We start from the raw sequence: 22,062 nt of genomic DNA, 5'->3' as shown, positions 1-22,062 counted from the left end.
GCCAGGCACCCCACAAATCTTTACTTTCAGGATTGATGTAGGCCAGTCCTGCTAGTCCAGTTGTTTTCAGGAATATTGAAGCCCAAGCTATTCATGGCAGATAATCTGTTTCTTGTAAATACTCAATCTTCCTAAATAGCATGGTGCAGTGTTGAATCACATATAGGGAAGGATCTCTTTTTTTGGTAGGATTTAATTAAAAATCTTGTAGCAGTATGAGCTTGCCTTTTCTCTCTTGACTTTTCTTCCTGGGCTGAAAACAACTGATCAAAATTCTATCATAATTTCATGTACTTTTCATTTAAGAAACACAGAGTGAGAGGGGCCTCTGGGTATCTCAGTCAGCTGAGCATCCGACTTTGGCTCAGGTCATGATCTCACAGTTTGCGAGTTTGAGCCCCACATCGGGCTCTGTGCTGTGGGTGCAGAGTCTGTTCTGATCCTCTGTCTCCCTCTTTCTCTGTGTCCTTCCCCCTCTCATGCTCTGTCTCTGTGTCTGTCACTCTCAAAAATAAATAAACCTTAAAAAAAAAAGAAATATAAAGTGAGACCATCTTTGAAGATTGTTAGCCCTCACCTTTCTCTTCTGTCTTCAGCCTCTCCCTGTCAGATTTCTCTCAATAATCTTTCATGTTAAAACAGGTTTTTTAAATAATTAAAACACATACATGGAGAAAACTCAAATGTGCCACAGGGTATATTGTGCAGCTCTCCTCTGTCCCCTAATCCTCGGAGACACAATGACATTCCCAATTTATTATATATTCTTTCGGAGGTAATCTGTGCATTTGCAAATATGTTTGGTAAGTGGTAGCCCACTTATAAACATTGCCACGAATTTTGTGTTTTTCTCTTAACAGTTCACCAGAGATTGTTTCATCAGTATACGTAAAGCCGCCCCTATGTTTTATTCATTTACTGTGTAGCATTCCTTTGGTCACATGTCTCATAATTTGTAAAACCAGCTCCCTATTGATAGACATTGAGATTTTTTTCAGTCTTTCATTGTTAATAATACTATTATTAATATCCTTTTGTGTACATAATTTCACACATGTACAAGTATATCTACAACATGAATATCTGGAAAAGATGTGGTAAAATGTGCATGCATTCTTTTTTTTTTTTTCAACGTTTATTTATTTTGGGGACAGAGAGAGACAGAGCATGAACGGGGGAGGGGCAGAGAGAGAGGGAGACACAGAATTGGAAACAGGCTTCAGGCTCTGAGCCATCAGCCCAGAGCCTGACGCGGGGCTCGAACTCACGGACCGCGAGATCGTGACCTGGCTGAAGTCGGACGCTTAACCGACTGGGCCACCCAGGCGCCCCTGTGCATGCATTCTTAATTTAGAAAGATATTGCCAAAGGGTACCTGGGTGGCTCAATTGAGTGACTTTTTTTTTAATGTTTGTTTATTTCTGAGACAGACACAGAGCATGAGTGGGGGAGGGGCAGAGAGAGAGAGAGACACACACACACACACACACAGAATCCAAAGCAGGCTCCAGGCTCCAAGCTGTCAGCACAGACCCCGACGCGGGGCTCGAACTCACAAACCGTGAGATCATGACCTGAGCCGAAGTCGGTCGCTCAACCGACTGAGCCACCCAGGCGCCCCCAGTGACTTTTTTTTATAATGTCTCTATGTCTGTATTTGTACGCTCAATCTTTCCTCTAGCCTCCTGAACCTATGAGATACTTTTTTTTTTTTTTTTTTTTTTTAGTTTGTTTGTTTATTTTGAGAGAGAGTGTGAGCAGAGGAGGGGCAGAGAGAGAGGGAGGGAGAGAGATTGGATCCCAAGCAGGCTCTGCACTATCAGTCGGACGCTTAACTGATTGAGCCATCCAGGCGCCCCAAGTGTCTGACTCTTGATTTCAGCTCAGGTCATGATCCCAGAGTCATAGGATTGAGCCCCACAATGGACTCTGCACAGAGCATGGAGCCTGCTTAAGACTGTCTCTCTCTCTTTCCTTCTCTCTCTCTCTCTCTTTCTCTCTCTTTTCCCCCCTCCTTCTGCCCCTCTCCCCTGCTCTCAAACTGTCTCTCTAAAATAAAAAAAAAGAAAGTTATTGCCCCAGTCTTCTCCTTATTGTACCAGTTAACACTCCCATGAGCAATGTATGAGTCTGGCCACATCCCCAACAGTCCACTGAAAATTGGTGTTTTCAAACAATACCCATAGTTCTGAAATAGAAGAAAGGCTTTGCAAGTGCACTCATGAGAAAATGGAAGTCAAAACCAGAGTAAGGTACCATCTTCCACCTCTCATCTGGGCAGAATTTGCCTCTGCCCTTGCCCTGCCTCATTCCATCCTCCCATATTGTTTTCAAACATAAATCAGTATTATTCCCCTGTTCAAAACCTCCCAGTAGATTGCTATCATACTTAAAATCCCAAACCCTTTCCAGAGCTTACAGAGGCCTGCCCAGCCTGGCCCACAGCTACATCTCCACTCCTATGCCCACCCCTCCTCCACTGTCCTTCAGCCATGCACACTTCTGTGCCCTCCCACACACCAACCCTGTTCTCAACTCAGGGCCTTGGAACGTGCCGCTGCCCTGATAGATATTTGCATTGGGTGCTCCGAACGTTATTATGGTCTCTCTCACAAGCCACATCCTCAGAGAAACTTTCTCTAGTCATCCCTTGTAGACGAATAGTAGTGTTCCCTCCCCAGCCCCCTCTATTCCTCCTCCTACTTAATTTTTCTTCTTAGCACTATCATTACCTGAATACTGTTCGTTTCTTGTCTCTCTGTCTCCCTCCTCAAATGTGTGTTCTCTGTGGACAGGGACTCTCTTTCATCCAGTATGCTCCTGGCACCTAGAGCAGGACCTGCCATACGTGTGCACTCCATACATATCAATTGAAGGAATGTATGAATGAACGAATGTCCTTTCCTAATCTCTGCCCAGTTTTCATTGGGCTGCTTGATTTTGTTAGACTGTTTGGATATATGGGAATTTTTTGTTGGTGTTTATTTTTTTATTTTTTTTTATTTAAAAAAAAATTTTTTTTAACGTTTATTTATTTTTGAGACAGAGAGAACCACAGCATGAACGGGGGAGGGGCAGAGAGAGAGGGAGACACAGAATCGGAAGCAGGCTCCAGGCTCTGAGCCATTAGCCCAGAACCTGACGCAGGGCTCGAACTCACGGATCGCGAGATCGTGAGATCGTGACCTGAGCTGAAGTCGGACGCTTAACCGACTGAGCAACCCAGGCGCCCCTGTTGGTGTTTATTTTGAGAGAGAATGACTGAAGGAAAGAGAGAATCCCAAGCAGGCTCTGTGCTATCAGTGTGGAGCCTGAGATGAGTTTCAAACCCATGAACCGTGAAATCACAACCTGAGCTGAAATCAAGAGTTGCATGCTTAACCGACTGAGTCACCCAGGTGCCCCGGGGGGAATCTTTTTATATATTAAGAGCTTATAGGGGCGCCTGGGTGGCTCAGTCAGTTAAGCGTCTGACTTCGGCTCAGGTCGTGATCTTAGAGTTCATGGGTTTGAGCACCGCATCAGGCTCTTTGTTCAGCACAGAGCCCATTTTAGATCCCCTGTCCCCCTCTCTCTGCCCCTCCCCTGCTTGCTCTCTCTGTCTCTCTCTCTCTCTCTCTCTCTCTCCAAATAAATCAATAAATAGCGAGCTTATATGGTTGTAGATCTAAATTTAGATTTTTATATAGAGGGGCGCCTGGGTGGCTCAGTCAGTTAAGCAGCTGACTTCAGCTCAGGTCATGATCTCGCGGTCCGTGAGTTCGAGCCCCGCGTCGGGCTCTGTGCTGACAGCTCAGAGCCTGGAGCCTGTTCCAGTTTCTGTGTCTCCCTTTCTCTGACCCTCCCCCGTTCATGCTCTGTCTCTCTCTGTCTCAAAAATAAATAAACGTTAAAAAAATTTTTAAAAATAGATATTTATATAGATAGAAACTATGAACTTACAAAGATTAATTCAGGGAACTGATATCTGTATGATGTTCTCTTCACACTGCTATCTCCCTGGGAGTATGGTATGCCTTTCCGCCCTCATCTTCCATGGATCCCTCATTAATAGTCCAAATCTCTTGTTAGGTTTATTTTATCTTTGTGTAGCTATTATGAGTGAGATATTTTATCTGTCTTTACCATTTAAGTAAATATTGTTTGGATGTATGAAGGCTGTTGATTTCTGTATATTAGCACTCAACCACCTTGTTGAGTTCTCTTTTTTCTTTATTTTAAAATATTCCAGTTAGTTAACATATAAGGTTATATTAGTTTCACGTATATGATACAGTGATTCCACAATTCCATACATTATCCGGTGGCTCTCCATTATCTTTTTGTAAGTAGTAGTTTTTCAGTTGATTCTTTTTCCCCAGCTTTACTGAGGTATAATTGACAAGTAAATTTATATGTGTCCAAGGTACACTGTGATGTTTTGATATATGAATACATTGTAAAATATTTACCACAGTCAAGCTAATTAACATATTCATCATATCGCAAAGTTACGTGTTTTGCATTTTTTTTTAGATTTTATTTTTTTTAAGTTTATTTATTTATTTATTTTGAGAGAGAGAGACAGTGAGTGGAGAAGGGACAGAGATAGAGGAGGGGAGAGAATTCCAAGCAGGCTCTGCACTGTCATTGGGGAGCCTAACAGGGGCTTGAAGTCAGGAACCTGTGAGATCATGACCTGACCCAAAACCAAGAGTTGGATGCTTAACCAACTAAGCCACTCAGGTGCCTCTGAGATTTTTTTTAAGTAATTCCTGTATTCAACATGGGGCTCAAACCCACAACCCCAAGATCAAGAGTCACATGCTCTGACTGGGCCCGCCAGGTGCCCCAATTTTGGTTTTGGTATGCTAAGAACACATAAAGATGTATTCTCTTAGCAACTTTCAAGTATACAATATAGTACTATTAACTATAATGATTATGCAGTACATGAGATCTCCAAAATTATTCATTTAAAAAAAAATTTTTTTAACGTTTATTTATTTTTGAGACAGAGACAGAGCATGAACAGAGGAGGGTGAGAGAGAGAGGGAGACACAGAATCTGAAACAGGCTCCAGGCTCTGAGCTGTCAGCACAGAGCCCGATGCGGGGCTTGAACTCACGAACTGCGAGATCATGACCTGAGCCGAAGTCAGATGCTTAACTGACTGAGCCACCCAGGCGCCCCCAAAATTATTCATTTTAAATAAAACTGAAAGTTTGTACACTTTGGCCAATATCTCCCCATTTTCCCTTCCCTCTCCCCAGCACCTGCTAACCATCATTTTACTCTCTGGTCTATGCGTTTGACGTTTTTAGATTCCACATGTAAGTGAAATCATACAGTATTTATCTTTTTCTGTGTGGCTTATTCTGCCTTGCATAGTGTCCTCCATATTCATCATGTGGTAGCAAATAATAAGATTTTCTTTGCGTGTGTCACATTTTCTTTATACAGTAACCCACTGACATACACCTAGATTGTTTCCATATCTTGGCTATTATGAATAATGCTGCAATGAACATGGGAGTGCAAATATCTCTCCAAGATATTAACTTCATCTCCTTTCAATATATACCCAGGAGTGAGGTTGCTGGATCACATGGTAGTTCTGTTTTTAATTTTTTAAGGAACCCCATGCTGTTTTCATAATGATGGCACCAATTTCCATTCCCAGCAGCCTTGCACAGAGTTCCCTTCTTCACACCTTCACCAACGCTCAGTATCTCATCTTCTAGATAAAAGCCCATCATGAGGTCCCTGAGTGGCTCAATTGGTTAAGCATCTGACTCTTGATTTCAGCTCAGGTCTTGAACTCAGGGTTGTAAGTTCAAGCCCTGCATTGGGCTCTGCACTGGGAGTGGAGCCTACTTACAAAAAAAAAAAAAAAAAAAAAAAAAAAAAACCACAAAAAACACAACATCTGAATAGGTCTGAGGTGATACTTCATTGTGGTTTGGGTTAGTGATTTTTACATACACTGTTAGCCACTTTTCTTCTTGATAAAAATGTATATTCAAGTCCTTTGCCCATTTAAAAAAATTTTTTAATGTTTATTTTTGTGTGATCAAGAGAGAGCACAAGCAGGGGAGGAGCAGGGGGCAGCAGGACAGAGGATCTGAAGTAGGCTCCACGCTGACAGCAGAGAGACCCATGTGGGGCTTGATCTCACAAACTACAAGATCATGACCTGAGCCAAAGTCAAATGCTTAACTGGATGCTTAACTGACTGAGCCACCCAGGTGCCCCTGACCAGTTTTTAATCAGTCATTTAAGTTTGTTTGTTTGGTATTTAGTTGTATGAGTTCCTTGTGTATTATGGTTATTGACCCCTTACCAGATACATAATTTGCAAATATTTCCTCCCATTTCATCGTGGCTTGGTGGTTTCCTTCACTGTGCAGGAACTTTTTAGTTTGTTGTAGTCCCTCTTGGTTTTGTTTTGTTTTGTTTTGTTTTTGCTTTTGATGTCCTAGTCAAAGAATTGCCAAGACCTGCATCAAGGAGCTTTGCCCCTGTTTTCTTCTAGGAGTTTACAGTTTCAGGTCTCAGAGTTAAGTTGGTAATACTTTTGGGTTAAGTTGGTAATACTTTTGGAATGGATTGTTTTATGTGGCATAAGAAAAGGGTCCGGTTTCATTCTTTGGCATATAGATACCCAGTATTTCCAGAACCATTTGTTGAAGAGACCATCTTTTCCCTATTGTCTTTACTTGGCACACTTGTCATAGATTCATTGGCTGTATGTGCATGAGGTGATTCTGGGCTCTCTGTTCAGTTCCATCATTCTGTGTCTGTTTTATGTCAGTACCACACGATTTTGATTGCTATAGCTTTTATTTTTTTATTTTTTTTTTCTGGGAGAATTATTTTCCAAAGTGCTCATTTTTTTTTCAATATATGAAATTTATTGTCAAAATGGTTTCCATACAACACCCAGTGCTCATCCCAAAAGGTGCCCTCCTCAATACCCATCACCCACCCTCCCCTCCCTCCCACCCCCCATCAACCCTTAGTTTGTTCTCAGTTTTTAAGAGTCTCTTATGCTTTGGCTCTCTCCCACTCTAACCTCTTTTTTTTTTTTTCCTTCCCCTCCCCCATGGATTTCTATTAAGTTTCTCAGGATCCATATAAGAGTGAAAACATACGGTATCTGTCTTTCTCTATATGGCTTATTTCACTTAGCATCACACTCTCCAGTTCCATCCACGTTGCTACAAAGGGCCATATTTCATTCTTTCTCATTGCCCTGCAGTACTCCATTGTATATATAAACCACAATTTCTTTATCCATTCATCAGTTGATGGACATTTAGGCTCTTTCTACAATTTGGCTATTGTTGAGAGTGCTGCTATAAACATTGGGGTCCAAGTGCCCCTATGCGTCAGTACTCCTGTGTCCCTTGGGTAAATTCCTAGCAGTGCTATTGCTGGGCCATAGGGTAGGTCTATTTTTAATTTTTTGAGGAACCTCCACACTGTTTTCCAGAGCGGCTGCACCAATTTGCATTCCCACCAACAGTGCAAGAGGGTTCCCATTTCTCCACATCCTCTCCAGCATCTATAGTCTCCTGATTTGTTCATTTTGGCCACTCTGACTGGCGTGAGGTGATATCTGAGTGTGGTTTTGATTTGTATTTCCCTCATAAGGAGCAACGTTGAACATCTTTTCATGTGCCTGTTGGCCATCTGGAGGTCTTCTTTAGAGAAGTGTCTATTCATGTTTTCTGCCCATTTCTTCACTGGGTTATTTGTTTTTCGGGTGTGGAGTTTGGTGAGCTCTTTATAGATTTTGGATACTAGCCCTTTGTCCGATATGTCATTTGCAAATATCTTTTCCCATTCCGTGGGTTGCCTTTTAGTTTTGTTGGTTGTTTCCTTTGCTGTGCAGAAGCTTTTTATCTTCATAAGGTCCCAGTAATTCATTTTTGCTTTTAATTCCCTTGCCTTTGGGGATGTGTCGAGTAAGAGATTGCTGCGGCTGAGGTCAGAGAGGTCTTTTCCTGCTTTCTCCTCTAGGGTTTTGATGGTTTCCTGTCTCACATTCAGGTCCTTTATCCATTTTGAGTTTATTTTTGTGAATGGTGTGAGAAAGTGGTCTAGTTTCAACCTTCTGCATGTTGCTGTCCAGTTCTCCCAGCACCATTTGTTAAAGAGACCGTCTTTTTCCATTGGATGTTCTTTCCTGCTTTATCAAAGATTAGTTGGCCATATGTTTGTGGGTCTAGTTCTGGGGTTTCTATTCTATTCCATTGGTCTATGTGTCTGTTTTTGTGCCATGCTATAGCTTTTATACTGTAGTTTGACATTAGGAAATGTGATGCCTCCAGCTTTGCTTTCTTTCTCAAGATTCCTTTGGCTATTTGGCATATTTGGTGATTCCATATAAATTTTAGGATTATTTTTTCTATTTCTGTGAAAAGTGCTTTGAAATTTTGATAGGGATTACACTGAATTTGTAGATCACTTTGGGTAGTGCGGACATTTTAACAATAATCTTCCAATCCATAAACATGGGATATCTTTCCATTTTATTTGTGTCTTTTTCATTTCTTTCATCAGTGTCTTATACTTTGTATCTTTCAGTTTCTCAGTTCAATCTGTTCCAAAGTATCTTATTATTTCTGATGTTCTTGTAAGTGAGATTGTTTTCTTGATTTCTTTTTCGGGTAGTTCATTGTGTAACCAAATGCAACTGATTTGTGTGTATTGATTTTATATCCTATAACTTTACTAAACTCATTTATAGGTTTTACAGGTTTGTATTTGTTTTTGTTTTGGTGGGATCTATAGGATTTTCTTTATATAAGATCATATTATCTTTAAACAGACAATTAAGTTTATCCTTTACTATCTGGATTCTTTTCATTTCTTTTTCTTACCTAATTTCTTTGGCTAGGACTTCCTATAGTATGTTGAATAGAAGTGCAAGAGTAGGCACCCATGTCTTATTCTTGATCTTAGAGGAAAAGCTTTTAAGCTTTTCACAGTTGTGATGTTAGCTTTGGGTCTGACATACATGGTCTTTATTATGTTGAGGTACATTGCTTCTATGCCTAATTTGTTGACAGTTTTTATCGCAAAAGGATGTTGAATTTTGTCAAACGCTCTTTCTGCATCTATTGAGATCATCACATGATTTTTAATCCTTTATTCTGCTAATGTGGTATACCATGTTTATTGAATTGTTTATGTTGAATCATCCTTGCATCCCAGGGATAAATCCAATTTGGTTGCAATGTATGATTTTTTTGTAAGTAGGCTTCACATCCAGCGTGGCACCTAAAGTGGGGTTTGAACTCAAAACCCTGAGATCAAGACCTGAGTGGAGATTAAGAATCAGACACTTACCTGACCAAGCTCCCCAGGTACCCCGCAATGTATGTTTTATTTTTTTTTAATGTATTTTTGAACTTCATGTGCTAGCATTTTGTTGAGGATTTTTTTGCATTTGTGTTCATGAACGATATTGGCCTGTGATTTTCTTTTCCTGTAGGCTTTGGTATGAGGGCATTGTTGGCCTCATAAAGTGAATTTTGAACTGCTCCCTCCTCTTTAATTTTTTGGAAGAATTTGAAAAGGATTGATGTTAATTCTTTAAATGTTTGGTAGAGTTCATCCATGATGCCATCTGGTCCTAGGTTTGTCTTTGTTGGGCGTTTTTTTGTTTTATGCTTCAATCTCCTTACTCGTTATTAGTCTGTTCAGATTTTTTGTTTCATCATTATTTAGTCTCGATAAGTTGTGTGTTTCTAGGGATTTATCCATTTCTTCCAAGTTGTCCAGTTTGTTGGCATACAGTTGTTCATAGTGTCTCTTGTAATCCTTTGTTTTTCTGTGATACCAATGTTAATGTCTCCTCTTTCATTAATTTATTTATTTGAATCCTCTTTTTTCTTGGTCAGTCTAAAGGCTTGTCAGTTTTGTTTATCTTTCAAAAAAACATTTTTTTTCTATTTTTCTAGTATTTATTTCATTTATTTCAGCTCTTTATTGTTTCCTTCCTTCTGCTAACCTTGGACTTAGTTTGTTCTTCTTTTACTAGTTCCTTGAAGACTTAAGTTAGCTTGTTTGTGTGAGATCTTTCCTTTTTCATAAAGTAGGTGTTTATTACTATAAATTTCCACTTTAGGACTGCTTTTGCTGCATCCCCTAAGTGTGGCATGACATTTTGTTGGAGAACAAGAAGCTGGAGGCACTGTAAGAATGTCCTGAAGGAAAGGGACAGAGCGGCAAGGAACTAAAAGCAGTTCCATTCCCAGGTGGAAAGCCATTGGGACTGCACGTTCTCTCCAGAAGGATATCATATGGGCACCAGGCCTGGGATAAGAATGTTTTGTCTGGCACCAGATGTACTCATGACCTGGTATGGAATACGCTGCAGGTGCAGGACCTGTCAGGATGCCAAATACTACGTTGTATGTGCTTGCTGTTATCAGACAATTTGCAAAAATAAAAGAGGCTTGAGCCAGGGGACCGCTGCTTCAGCTCCTGGACAGTCTCAGCCCTGCTTTCCAATTCTCTTGTCATCGCATCTTTAGGACCTCTCTACAACATTTATACTTCCATTTTTATTTGTCTCAAGGTACTTTATAATTTCCCTTTGATTTCTCATTTAATCCATTTGTTGTTCTGAACTGTATTGTTTAATTTTGTGTATATGTGAATTTTCCAGTTGGCCTCATGTTATTGATTTCTAGTTTCATACCATTATGGTCAGAGAAGATACTTGATATACATGCTTTCAATCTTTAAATTTGTTAAGACTTGCTTTGTGGCCCCACTTAGGATGTATACTGGAGAATGTTCCATGTGCACTTGAGAAGAACAAGTATTCTGGCTGAATGGAGTGTTTTGAATAGATCTGTTTGGTCCGTTTGGTCCACAGTGGTAACTAGTCTGCTGTTGCCTTAATGATTTTCTGTCTAGATGATCTACCCATTGTTAAAAGTGGGTTGTTGAAGTCCCCTACTGTTATTGTATTGCTGTCTATTTCTTCCTTCAGTTAACATTTGCTTTAAATATTTAGGTGTTCCAATGTTGGGTGCATATATATTTATAATTGTTTTGTTCACTTTATGAAGTGAGCCCTTTATCATTTTATCACAAGTGACCTTCCTTGTCTGTTGTGCCCGAGTTTAAATGAAATTCTATTTTATCTGTTATAAGTTAGAGCTACTTCTGGTCTCTTTTGGTTACCATTTGCATGGAGTATCTTTTTTCCACACCTTCATTTTCAACCTGTGGTGTGTACCTAAAACTAAAGTGAGTCTCTTATAGGCAATATATTATTGGATCTTGTATTTTTACCAGACTCAATCATTCTGTCTTTTGACTGAAGAATTTATTCTCAACATTTAAAGGAATTATTGATAAGAACTTACTGTTGCCATTTTATTGTTTTCTGATTATTTCTCAGCTCCTTTGTTCCTTTTTCCCTCTCTTGCTACCTTCCTTTGTTATTTATTTTTTGTAGTGGTATGCTTTAATTCCCTTCCCTATATCTTTTTTTGTATCTATCTATATAGATTTTGCTTTATGGTTACCATTAGGTTTACATGAAACATCCTATAACCTGATAACAACTTATGTTCAATCACATACAAATACTCTATACTTTGGGGCACCTGGCAGGCTCAGTCAGTAGTGCATGCTACTCTTAATCTCAGGGTTGTGAGTTCAAGCCCCTGCTGGGCATAGAGATTACTTAAAAAATAAATAAAAATAAACAAGATTGTGCTGCCTGTATATTGGGGAAAAAAAGAAAGAAAAACCCTCTATACTTTTTCTTCTCCTTCCCCTGCACTTTATGCAGTTGATGTCACACTTCTTTTTATATTGTCATCCAGTAACCAATTATTGTAGTGGTAGTTATTTTTAATACTGTTGTCTTCTAACTTTTATACTAGGGATAAAAGTGATTTATAAACCATTATATTATTACCATATTCTGAATTAGACTATGTATTTACCTTTACCAGTGAGTTGTATACTTTCCTTTTGTTACATAGCATCATTTCCTTTCAACTTGAAGAATTTCCTCTAGCATTTCTTGTAAGACTGATCTGGTGGTGATGAGCTACCCTAATCTTGTGTGAGTCTCGGAATGGTTTTATCACTCTTTCACTTCCAAAGAACAGTTTTGTTGGGTTTAGTGGCTTTGGTTGGCAGTTTTTTGTTTTCTTTCAGCACTTTGAATATGTCATTCTGTTCCCTCTAGCCTGCAAGGTTTCTGCTAAGAAATCTGATAGACTGTGGGGGTTTCTTTGTGCATGTAAAGTTATTTTTTCTCTTGCTGTTTTCAGAATTCTCAAGCTTTGAGTTTTAACAGTTTGATTATTATGTGTCTCAGGATAAGCTTCTTTGGGTTGATCTGACTTGGGGGGTCCTTTGAGCTTCATGTACCCACATGTTTATATCTTTAAGTTTTCATTTATTATTTCTTGAAATAAGTTTTCTGCCTCTTTCTCTCTCTCCTCTTTCTGGGGTTCCCATAATATGTATATTTGTTCTTTTCACAATGTCCAGAATTCTCATAGGCTTTCTTCATTCTTTGTCATCATTTTTCTTTTTGTTCCTTGAAGTGGCTAATTTCAAATGACTTATCTTCAAATTTACTGATTCTTTCTTCTGTATGATCAAGTCTGATGTTGAAGCTTTGTATTGAATTTTTCATTTCTATTACTGTATTATTCAGCTCCAGAATTTCTGTTTAGTTCTCTTTTGTGGTTTCTACTTCTTTATTAAAATTACCATTTGGGGGGTACCTTGGTGGCTCAAATGGTTGAGCATCCAACTCTTGATTTCAGCTCAGGTCATGATTTCATGGTTCATGAGTTCGAGCCCTGCGTCAAGCTCTGCGCTGACAGTGCAGAGCTTGCTTGGGATTCTTTCTCCCCCTCTTGCTGTGCCTCCCCTGCTCACATGCACACATGCTCTTTCTCTCTCAAAATAAACTTAAAATTACCATTTTGTTCATGCATTGTTTTCCTAATTTCATTTATTTGTTTTGTCATGTATTCCACTGAGTTTCTTTAAGATGATTATTTTGAATTCTTGTGAGGCAGTTCATAGATCTTCATTTCTTTGGAGTCATTCTTTGTGACCCATATAGCTTTGCATTGGTATTTGTGCACTTGAAAGAGCAAACACATTTTCCAGTCTTTCCAGACTGTTTTTGGCAAGTAAAGACCTTCTTCTGTCGTTTCCCAAGGCTAATGAGATTACCTCCAGAATCTCAGTTGAGTTGGGATGGAGCCATGTCTTGTGGCTATTGTTAATCTGCAATGGGGTCCACAATTTGTGGGCCTGTTACCAGAGGCTTAGGTGGGTGTGGATTCTATCTGGTCTCTGGGTGAACAGGACTTACTCCAGAACCTTGTTCACTAGGACTAGCACTGGGACATGGGTCTGCTTCAGAGTTGGCATATAGCAACTCTATTACCTATTACCTATTACCAGGTGCAAGAATGAGTGTGGCTCCCACCAGATTCCTGGAAGGGCTCCTGCTGGGTCCCTGGGCAGGTGAGATGGGCCCTGGACTGTGGCTGAGAAGGACTGGAACCACCTCCCAGGGCTCTTCAGGATCCACAGCCAGGACCAGTGTCTACAGACCTGGTTCTGGAGGGATGGATGAGTGTGTCCCCCACCCGATCCCACAGTGGGCGGGACGGCTTCCTGACAATGGCTGGGATGGCCTGGAGCCAAGTTAGAAGGAAGTTTCAGGATCTAAACTCAGACATGGTTGCTAGGCTTGTCTCCAGGAGCATTAACGGGTGTGTCCCCCAGCAGGTCTCTGGACTGGCAGGACTGCTCATGTTCTACAGCCAGGAGGGGCTGGAGTCTAGTTGAGGGCCATTCCAGTGAGTTTGGTGAGTTTGTCTCCAGGAACCTTTGAACTGTGGCTGAGAGGGACTGGCACTGGGTCACAAGCTGTTTCATGGTCCACAGTCAGGACTGAGGTCTGCAGGCCTATTATCCAAGACACAGGCAGGAGTCTTCTGGTGCATGGTGCTGGTGGCAGGACCAAGACCGAAAGGTGCTGTAGCCAAGTGCATAGGGGGACAAAGCTATTTCTGAGTCTGTCGTCAGGACCACAGTTTGTGAGCCAGCCACCTGGGCACGGACCTGCCTTCTCAGAATGGCCTTTTGTCAGTCTTGGACTCCACTGGGGTTTCACAACTCCCTACCTTTGGATCCCAAGGCTCCCACAAACATACTTTTTTTTCCTGAGAATGGTTGCCAAATTATTGTTGCTAAGAGCAGACGCAAGCAGAGGGCCTCCCGTTTCACCATCTTACTGACGGCTTTCAGTCATTTTCTTGTCCGGCTGCATGAGCAGAAATTCCAAATTCTGTTTTTTAAAATAGCAAAAAAGGGCATTTTCTGTTACTAATTTGAAGTATTTTTAAAAACAGTTTCTTGTACTCTTTCATTAGGATTTATTACTGATGGAAACTCCTTTCTTTTGGGCAATGTTCTGCTTCATCACATTCACGTTCCTGGTGCCATACTTCTCCCAACTGGAGTATCTCCCCAAGAACAAGTGAAGCCATCTCACAAGATCAGGAGGATACAGAGAACTGTGGAGTCAACGGGGGCTCCCCTGATATGAACATCACAAAGTCAGACAGCATTTGGCATTATCAGGATCAAGAGATACTGGGTGGCTATCCTATCCAAGGGGAATTTGCCATTTACTCAGGAGGAGGGTATGTTGTGAGACTTGGAAGAAGTTCCAGTACTGCAGCCAGGTGAGCAAGGCTGAAGCCTGGAGGGATAACCAGGATGTGCACTTTTGTCCATTCTTAGGGCAATTAGGAATTAAGGACCCATTTGAGTAATTTCTACAGCCACTATAATGCTACTCTGTTGTCTCCTACACTTGTAATACTTTTTAGACTTTAAGGAAATGTATCTTTTAGTTTGAAAATTCCTTGTTCAACCTCAAACTGTAGGTATGTTTTGGTTTGGCACTTTTCCCAAACTCATTTTTTTTTCTCATCTGGAAAAACACCTACCAATTTCAATTCAGGTATCTCTAGTTTAGGCAAACTATAATCTTCAAATTTAAGAGTCATCATTGCCCTTTATGAACCATAATCATCCAAGATTCAAAGTTAAATTCCAGAGATTTGTAGAATGGTTTTATATGTGTATGTGATAAAAATCTTTGTCATTATGTATGAAAAAGCTTAAATTATCTCTTCATTTAAGTTTACAGCAAGAATTTACTCAAAAAGAATGATGCTGGGGCGCCTGGGTGGCTCAGTCAGTTGAGCATCTGATTCAGGTCATGAATCCAAAGTTCAGGTCATGAATCCAAAGTCATGGGATCCAGCCCTGTGTCAGGCTCCATACTCCCTGCTTAAGAGTCTCTCTCTCCCCTGCTCTCTCTCTCTCTAAAATTAAACAAAACAACAACGATGCCAACCAAATAATGACATTTCCACCCTTCTCAAACCTGAATAGCTGTTAAGATCAGCACTTAACATTTAGAAGTAGAAGGAGTAGAGTAATAGGTGGTTGACGTAAAATTAATTCTACCCTAGATGTTAAATGCCAAATATGTTTTCTTGAACATTGAAGTTTGGTGTGAATACTATTATGAAAACCTTCATCTTTGTAGCTAAGTTTATATTAGTGTTAACTAACACTAGTGACAGTTTGAACATTAGTAATAGTATTTAATAGGTAAACTAGATTTGGAGATGTAGCTTTGCATACTACTGGTACGAAGGTGATATTGGAGATGCCAGGGCATTTTTCTCCTTTGCAGGGTTGAATGGAGAAGGTAGCTTGTAGCGTGCTTCTCCGTCTTCCCAGAGTTCTGCAGCATCTTGAACAGAGCCACTGGCTTGACCATTGCACCAAAAGCCTCTTTGTGCAATTTGTGGTCTTCACTGCTAATGTGAACCTGTTGTGTGCAGGGACCCTGATTTTGGAGTCCAACAACATGGGTATGAAGACCTCTTCTCCCCTCTCTCTCTGACCTGCGTATCACAGGAGAAGGCTCAGTTTCTTCATACCATTAAAAGACAAAGTTATCAGGGCACCTGGGTGGCTCAGTTGGTTGAGCGTCTGACTTCAGCTCAGATCATGATCTCACAGTTCGTGAGTTCGAGCCGTGCGTCGGGCTCTGTGCTGACAGCTCAGAGCCTGGAGCCGCTCATGCTGTCTCTTCCCCCACTCATGCTCTATCTCTCCTTCAAAAATAAATAAAAACATTAAACAAAAAAAGTTAAAGTTATTAAAAGTCAAATAGTTCAAGGCAAAAACTAGCAGTCCTCTCTTCTTCCCCACCTCATGGCCCTTCCCAGAGACAGCTCCTTCCAGCTTTTTAAACTGGTTCTTTGAAATTTAAAAATTAACATGATTAACTATTTCATGAATTTTTAGTTGTAGGTATTATCTATTTCTTTTTTCCTCTACTGATGAACATTTAACTTTCTTATATCCAATGCATATCCCTAACACACACATACACACCTTTTCTCTTTCCTTATCCCAATATAGTAATAATGAAAATAAATATTAAACTAACCATAAATTGTGACCATATAAATGATTTTTCAAAGATGAGCCATGTAACATATTAGTTAAATTTCTTCTACAGCTTTTTCCTTAGAGTTTATAATTACCTCCCCCTTTTTTTTTTCCATTTGGTTTTGCATGGATCTATCACTGAGTCATCTCCAAACTCCTCCAAAAGTAAAAATCTCATTCTGTTCAAAAAGTGTCAAGTAACCTTCATTTTAACCTTTAAAAGATAAAAGGACTTCTCTAGGGCCCTCCATCCTTTTGGTACAGTAAAGATTGGTTATCTTCTAGGTCTGCATTATAGCACTCACCCTGGAATCTCCCTAGGGATTATCTTGACCTCTCTCCTCTGCTGGATCTTTCTCCTGGATCCCATTTTTCCTCCGCTGCTGTACTTTATCATTTAAGCTAGAGCACATCATCCAGGAAATTACTGCAAGGGTGCAAAATTAGTAAAAAGGGTGCAAAAGTAGTAAATTTCTTGAAGCCTTCCATGTCTCAAAATGTTATTCTGCCATAACATTTGATGGCTAACAATTCTGGAAACAGTTGTCTTCACGGAATTTGAAAAGTATAGCTCCATTGCTTTCTAGCTTCTCAGGTTGTTGTTAAGATGTATAATGATGTTTGATGCCCCCAGCTCTCAAAAGTTTTTAGAATTTTCTCTCTTCAAGGTGAGTCTTTTAATCTGGAAATGTGTCCTTAAGCTCTGAGAAATTTTCTTACAGACTTCTATTAATTTCTTCTCTATTTTTCTCTGTTCTTTTTCTGGTATTCCTGGCATTTTGACATTGGAGTGACCAGACTGATCCTTTGATTTTCTTGGTTTTGCTTTTCCATCTTTTTTCTTCTAGTTTCTGGGAACTAAATTCAATAAATGGTTTGGAAATGGTTTAGAATTGAAGCATTCATCTTTATATTTCAATTTTTAAGAATTGTTTGCCCTTGTTTTTTTTTTTTTTCATAGTGTCCTGTTCTTTTATGGATGCAGTATCCTCTGAACTGTGAGGATGTTACAGGGTTTGTTTCCTTTTCCTCCCCTGCTCCCTTTCTCTGATGCCTCCGAGCTTTATTTATTTATATAGTGATTTTACTAAAGTACAGAGACAGGAGGACCCTTGGGCAGAAAGAGCTGCCAAGCTTTTATTTTTTGATTTGTTGTTTTGTTTTGATCTCCAGTTTTCAGTGTAAGAGGTTCAAATATGTGGCCAGCTTTTCATATTGAAGAGGGGGACAGTAAAAAGCAAATAAATGCTATTTAGAAGTTATTTGCATATGGAAAGAGCTTGTCAACTGTTATCTAGGTCTGTCTATGGGACAGTTTTCACATAGAGGGACCCTCCAAACTCCTCCCTTGAGGATATAGGCTTGTTGGACCTCTCAGAGCCTGTGGAGAAAGGGGCCTGGGAAGCATCTCACCAAGCGGTATAAAAACTTTCTCTTAATTCTTTTCTAGTAGATCATACCTGGTGCCCCTGACTTCAGATTCTCTCTAGTTCAACATCAGTAGGAAATAAACCTTTAATTTTAGGGTGGTGGAAGGCAGGATGGGTAGCTAATACCTTGTTGCAAATGATGAGGAAGGAAATCTGGGATCTTGCAATCAATTCTTGTATTTTCAGTTCCACCTGACATTACCTTCAAAAGTATCTGATGCCTGTAATTTTCCTTTCTAGTCTTGCTTCTGGGTTTTCTACACAGCTGATTTAGGTTTCAGCTTTCTTGACTCTGCTTTCAGTGTCATCCTTCTGTTGTCCAGCTTCCAGCAGTTTGTTGCTGTCTCTACCCTCCTCTTTTTCTTTGGGTTTTCTTTATGCCTTCACTATTACTGTAGTGGCCTTTTTATGAGATTAGAGGGAAACTAGTATGTTCAGTTCCCCTATGTTTAACAGGAAGTCTGTCCTCGTCAAACTTCATTTTCTCTTTATCTTCCCCAGAATTTGCCCCCCAGTATCCTTCCATTTTACTATCAGGTGTTTAATCAGGAATTTTAGACTTCTATATGTATTTCTAGATGAAGCGTGAAGGCTTCCTGTGGGTCTTCGTAGGATTTTTCATTAGTAGTAACTACCCAAAAAATAAAAATTAAAATAAATAATAATAAAAAGGGGTAAACATGGGAAAGTCCCAGTCTTAAGAGGTAACTCTGTGAAGTGGAATTCCTTTTATTTTTAAATGTACTTTCTACTAAGGGACACATCTTAATTCTAGTATTTTGGGGCCTTATGAAAGTTTATAGTCACAAGACCTGTCATGATTTTATACACAACAGTCTCACTGTCCTGGGTGGAATCTGAGGCTTTTTAGTCTATCATAGAAACATCTGAGTATTCACAGGATACTGTTAGTATTCATGGGATATTAGTGCTTTACACTTAGTAAATTTGAAATGGCTCAAAGCATACTGATTTCTGAAAGTGTATTTTAAGTAGCGTTCCCTTCTCCCCACACTTTACATCACGCTCATCAGTTCTCTTCCAAACATCATATTGCAAGAGTACAACTAGTCAGTGTATCTCTGCACCTGTTCTGGCTTGGCAAGGATAACACCTTTAATAGCTCTGAAGTCAGACACTGCCCTCATGGTCGGGTCACCAATATACCCATTCACTCTATTGATAGTGCAGCCAGCACATTTCTCCAGCACATACATGATCTCAGCTAATATCCAGTGACAGCTCTAGAGGAAATACCAAGTAAAATGTAGAGATTCAGGAACATTTGTAATAGATAATCCAGGAATAGTTGCACTGATTTCAAAGACAGAGTCTGAAAGGAAGAGGGCACAAGCTTTAAAGACTCTTGACTCCAGGTATTCTTTGTTCTCAGGTGCCTTCTTCACCTCTCTGAGGCTGGACATTTAAGTTCCCTTCAGGCATCCAAGAAGGACTTTGGTCTGTTATCTCACAAGTCCTCTGTTATCTCCTAGTCTGTTACTACGCCTTCGTACAGGTGAACTTAAAGTGTTAGATGTAAAAGATTCTTGAAGTTTCCAGATGTTATCAGGGGAGCTCTACAATGAGCTGTTATTAGAATTAGGGCTATGACTTTGGTCCTTTCCAGAGCCTGAATTCAGTTAAAAGGTGACTGGCTTTCCACCAAGTAGCTCTTCCAGTTTTCAAGAGCTAAGGGATTAATCTCTAGAAGGAATATTTTTTGTGTACAGTTGCATTATCCCTATATAAGGTAATAGCAAGAATTGAAAATATGAATAAATAGAGCAAGTATTCAAAAGTACAGGTAACTGCACCAAAAGAGAATCTGTCGTAAGCCAATACCTGTCTTATTTTCAGGCCTGAAAACTAATTTGGAAACTTTTTAAAATGTAAACAACAAAAATGAAATAATGTATCCAATGAAAGTTGTAGTGGAAAAGGCGAACTTTTCTGTAAGCAGCGGCTCTGAGTTACTACAGAGCAGACCAAGACCATAACCCAGTGTGTTCAAGTTAGATTTGACAAGTGCTCAGCTTAGTGTTTTGCCAGTATTAAAATACTTCGTTAGGGAGAGACCTGGCTAATCTTTAAGGCAAGCAGTAGTGACTGTGGCGTCTGTGTTTAGGGTCATTGGCTGAAACAGCAGAGGTGGCGGTTCTTCACTAGGAAAAGAAACATCCTGGACACGAGCATAAGCCTCAATACCTGTCATCCTGGGTCTTGACATGAAGCTTACTTCTCTGCATAAGAAAAACATAGCACAATACCACTATGACCGTAACAGGTAAAAAGGAGACTAAGGAGCGAAGCCTATTCCTAGTCAACGTCCAGAGTTTCCTGATTACTCACAAGTATCCTTTCAAACTCCCTTTCCTCCTCCACTGCTCTATCAGACCTATATTGGTATACCAGAGTTAAAAACAGAACTCCGACTAATGTCCACAGCTGAGAAGACAGTTAACAAGAAACCATTTATACTGCTAATCATATTGAAAATGTCCTCTGTCTTCCTAATACTTAGGTATGTGTTTGTCAAGGATAATACATTCAAATTTCACACAGCAAGGACCTGGAATTAGTTATATTTTGCACCCTGACCAAAGAATAAAGCCTAAGGCATGAAAAATGATCATGCTTTAAATAAAACTGCAACACAGTGCGTTTTTTAAATCCAAAGAGGGTTGCTTTCTGGGTAGGGATGTTCATGCATTAGCTTGTCCATTACTTAAGAGACATCTGGTGCCCCTTTGGGCACCTTCTCTGGTCTTTCCCATGGGGAGGAGCATCTATTTCCCAGGCCAAGTATTGCCATGTGGTACTTGACTTTTTCAGTGGTCACTAGTCTGGATTGTTGATCTGTGTAATGAAGCAATGTTCCAGGTCAGACTTACAGAGGGTTGTTTATGTAGGGAGTGTGTCTGTGCAGTTAAATCGTGTTGACACTTGAGGTCCATCGTGCTGTATGGCACTGCCTAGGTCTTAGACACTAGAACAGTTTGTGACCAGACACCAACTTGCTCTATGGGGTCTTTCCAAGTTGCAATACAAGATTGTGAACGCCTTTCTCATATAACACCCTTCCATCTAGTTTACCTATCATCTTTCTACTTTCAGCACTGTTAAACCTATTAATTATCCTACAGAAAACAGAGCAGCATAAGGGCACATCTCCTTAGGCTAACTCCTCTCCTTTTGAGGAGAGATTTAACTCAAACCGGGGCAGTGGACGAGGCTGGCCTTGATTTGCAGGATGAATTTGGAGTAATCTCCTAGGGGTTGCACTTCAGGGCTTCTGGAGATCTCACAACCAAATACATGGCCTTTTGCCAGTGCTCTCACATCCACAAGTACCAGAGGCGACACTGAAAAGAAGAGTTCTGACATCAACAAGTGTTTGACCCAATAGGACTTGCAGAGATGCTACACTTCAGCTGGAGAAGTGGATAGCATACACTTCACCTGACTGTCAGCCTTGCTGGGTACAGGTTCATCAGCTTCCATGAGGCAATAATAGTAAACTCAGCAGTCGTTCACCTCATGGGCTTCCTGGTTCTACTGGCAACTGTTCAGCTGTGGAACCTGCTGGATCCTAACCCCAGGCTGCAGGTCGTCAGTAGAGCACCCAGCAAAGCCTGGGACAGCTTCCTGCTATTCATCCTGATCCTGCTGACAGGCTATGCCATTGCTGTAAGCCCTCGTTCCCACTGCCTTTTCCTAAAAGCAGTGCTGGCCTTGGAATCACATTGCCTCCCTGAAAAAGCACTGTATGAGAAACCATTAGTTCAAGTTAGCAATGAGTTCTGGAGAAAAGAGGGAAGAAATCTTTTAGTTATAGTTCCATACTTAACTGGTAGTGAGACTTAAATGCAGAAATTTGTCTCATCTCCTAAAATTTAGCTCACAGGTTGATGTGAAGGTCAAATAAATTGATGAAAACACTACGTAATTAAAAAGGAAATATGGGTATGGGTGTGTGTGTGTGTGTGTGTGTGTGTGTGTGTGTGTGTGTGTGTTGGTGGGGGAGGGTTTCTTTTAGGCATAGTGATTTGAATGGCCACTAAAGCATTTCTTTCATTTCCATTCTCTTTGGTTCTGTGTTGGC

The 22,062-nt window shown here is 40.3% G+C and overlaps 1 protein-coding gene across 1 annotated transcript in view; it reads left to right on the top strand.

Annotated features, from left to right (window-relative positions):
* Positions 1 to 22,062, top strand: part of PKD1L3 (polycystin 1 like 3, transient receptor potential channel interacting) — a 76,250-nt gene that overhangs the window by 49,139 nt on the left and 5,049 nt on the right. The window contains 6 exon segments of the mRNA XM_053211061.1: positions 19,209 to 19,380; positions 19,383 to 19,409; positions 19,412 to 19,476; positions 20,086 to 20,165; positions 20,167 to 20,244; positions 21,446 to 21,647. Coding sequence (XP_053067036.1) covers positions 19,209 to 19,380; positions 19,383 to 19,409; positions 19,412 to 19,476; positions 20,086 to 20,165; positions 20,167 to 20,244; positions 21,446 to 21,647 — 624 coding nt within the window.

This window comes from Acinonyx jubatus, chromosome E2 (assembly GCF_027475565.1).
Source record: "Acinonyx jubatus isolate Ajub_Pintada_27869175 chromosome E2, VMU_Ajub_asm_v1.0, whole genome shotgun sequence".
NCBI lineage: Eukaryota > Metazoa > Chordata > Mammalia > Carnivora > Felidae > Acinonyx > Acinonyx jubatus.
Note: the sequence above shows the minus strand (reverse complement) of the source record. Positions and strands in the feature narration are given on the sequence as shown.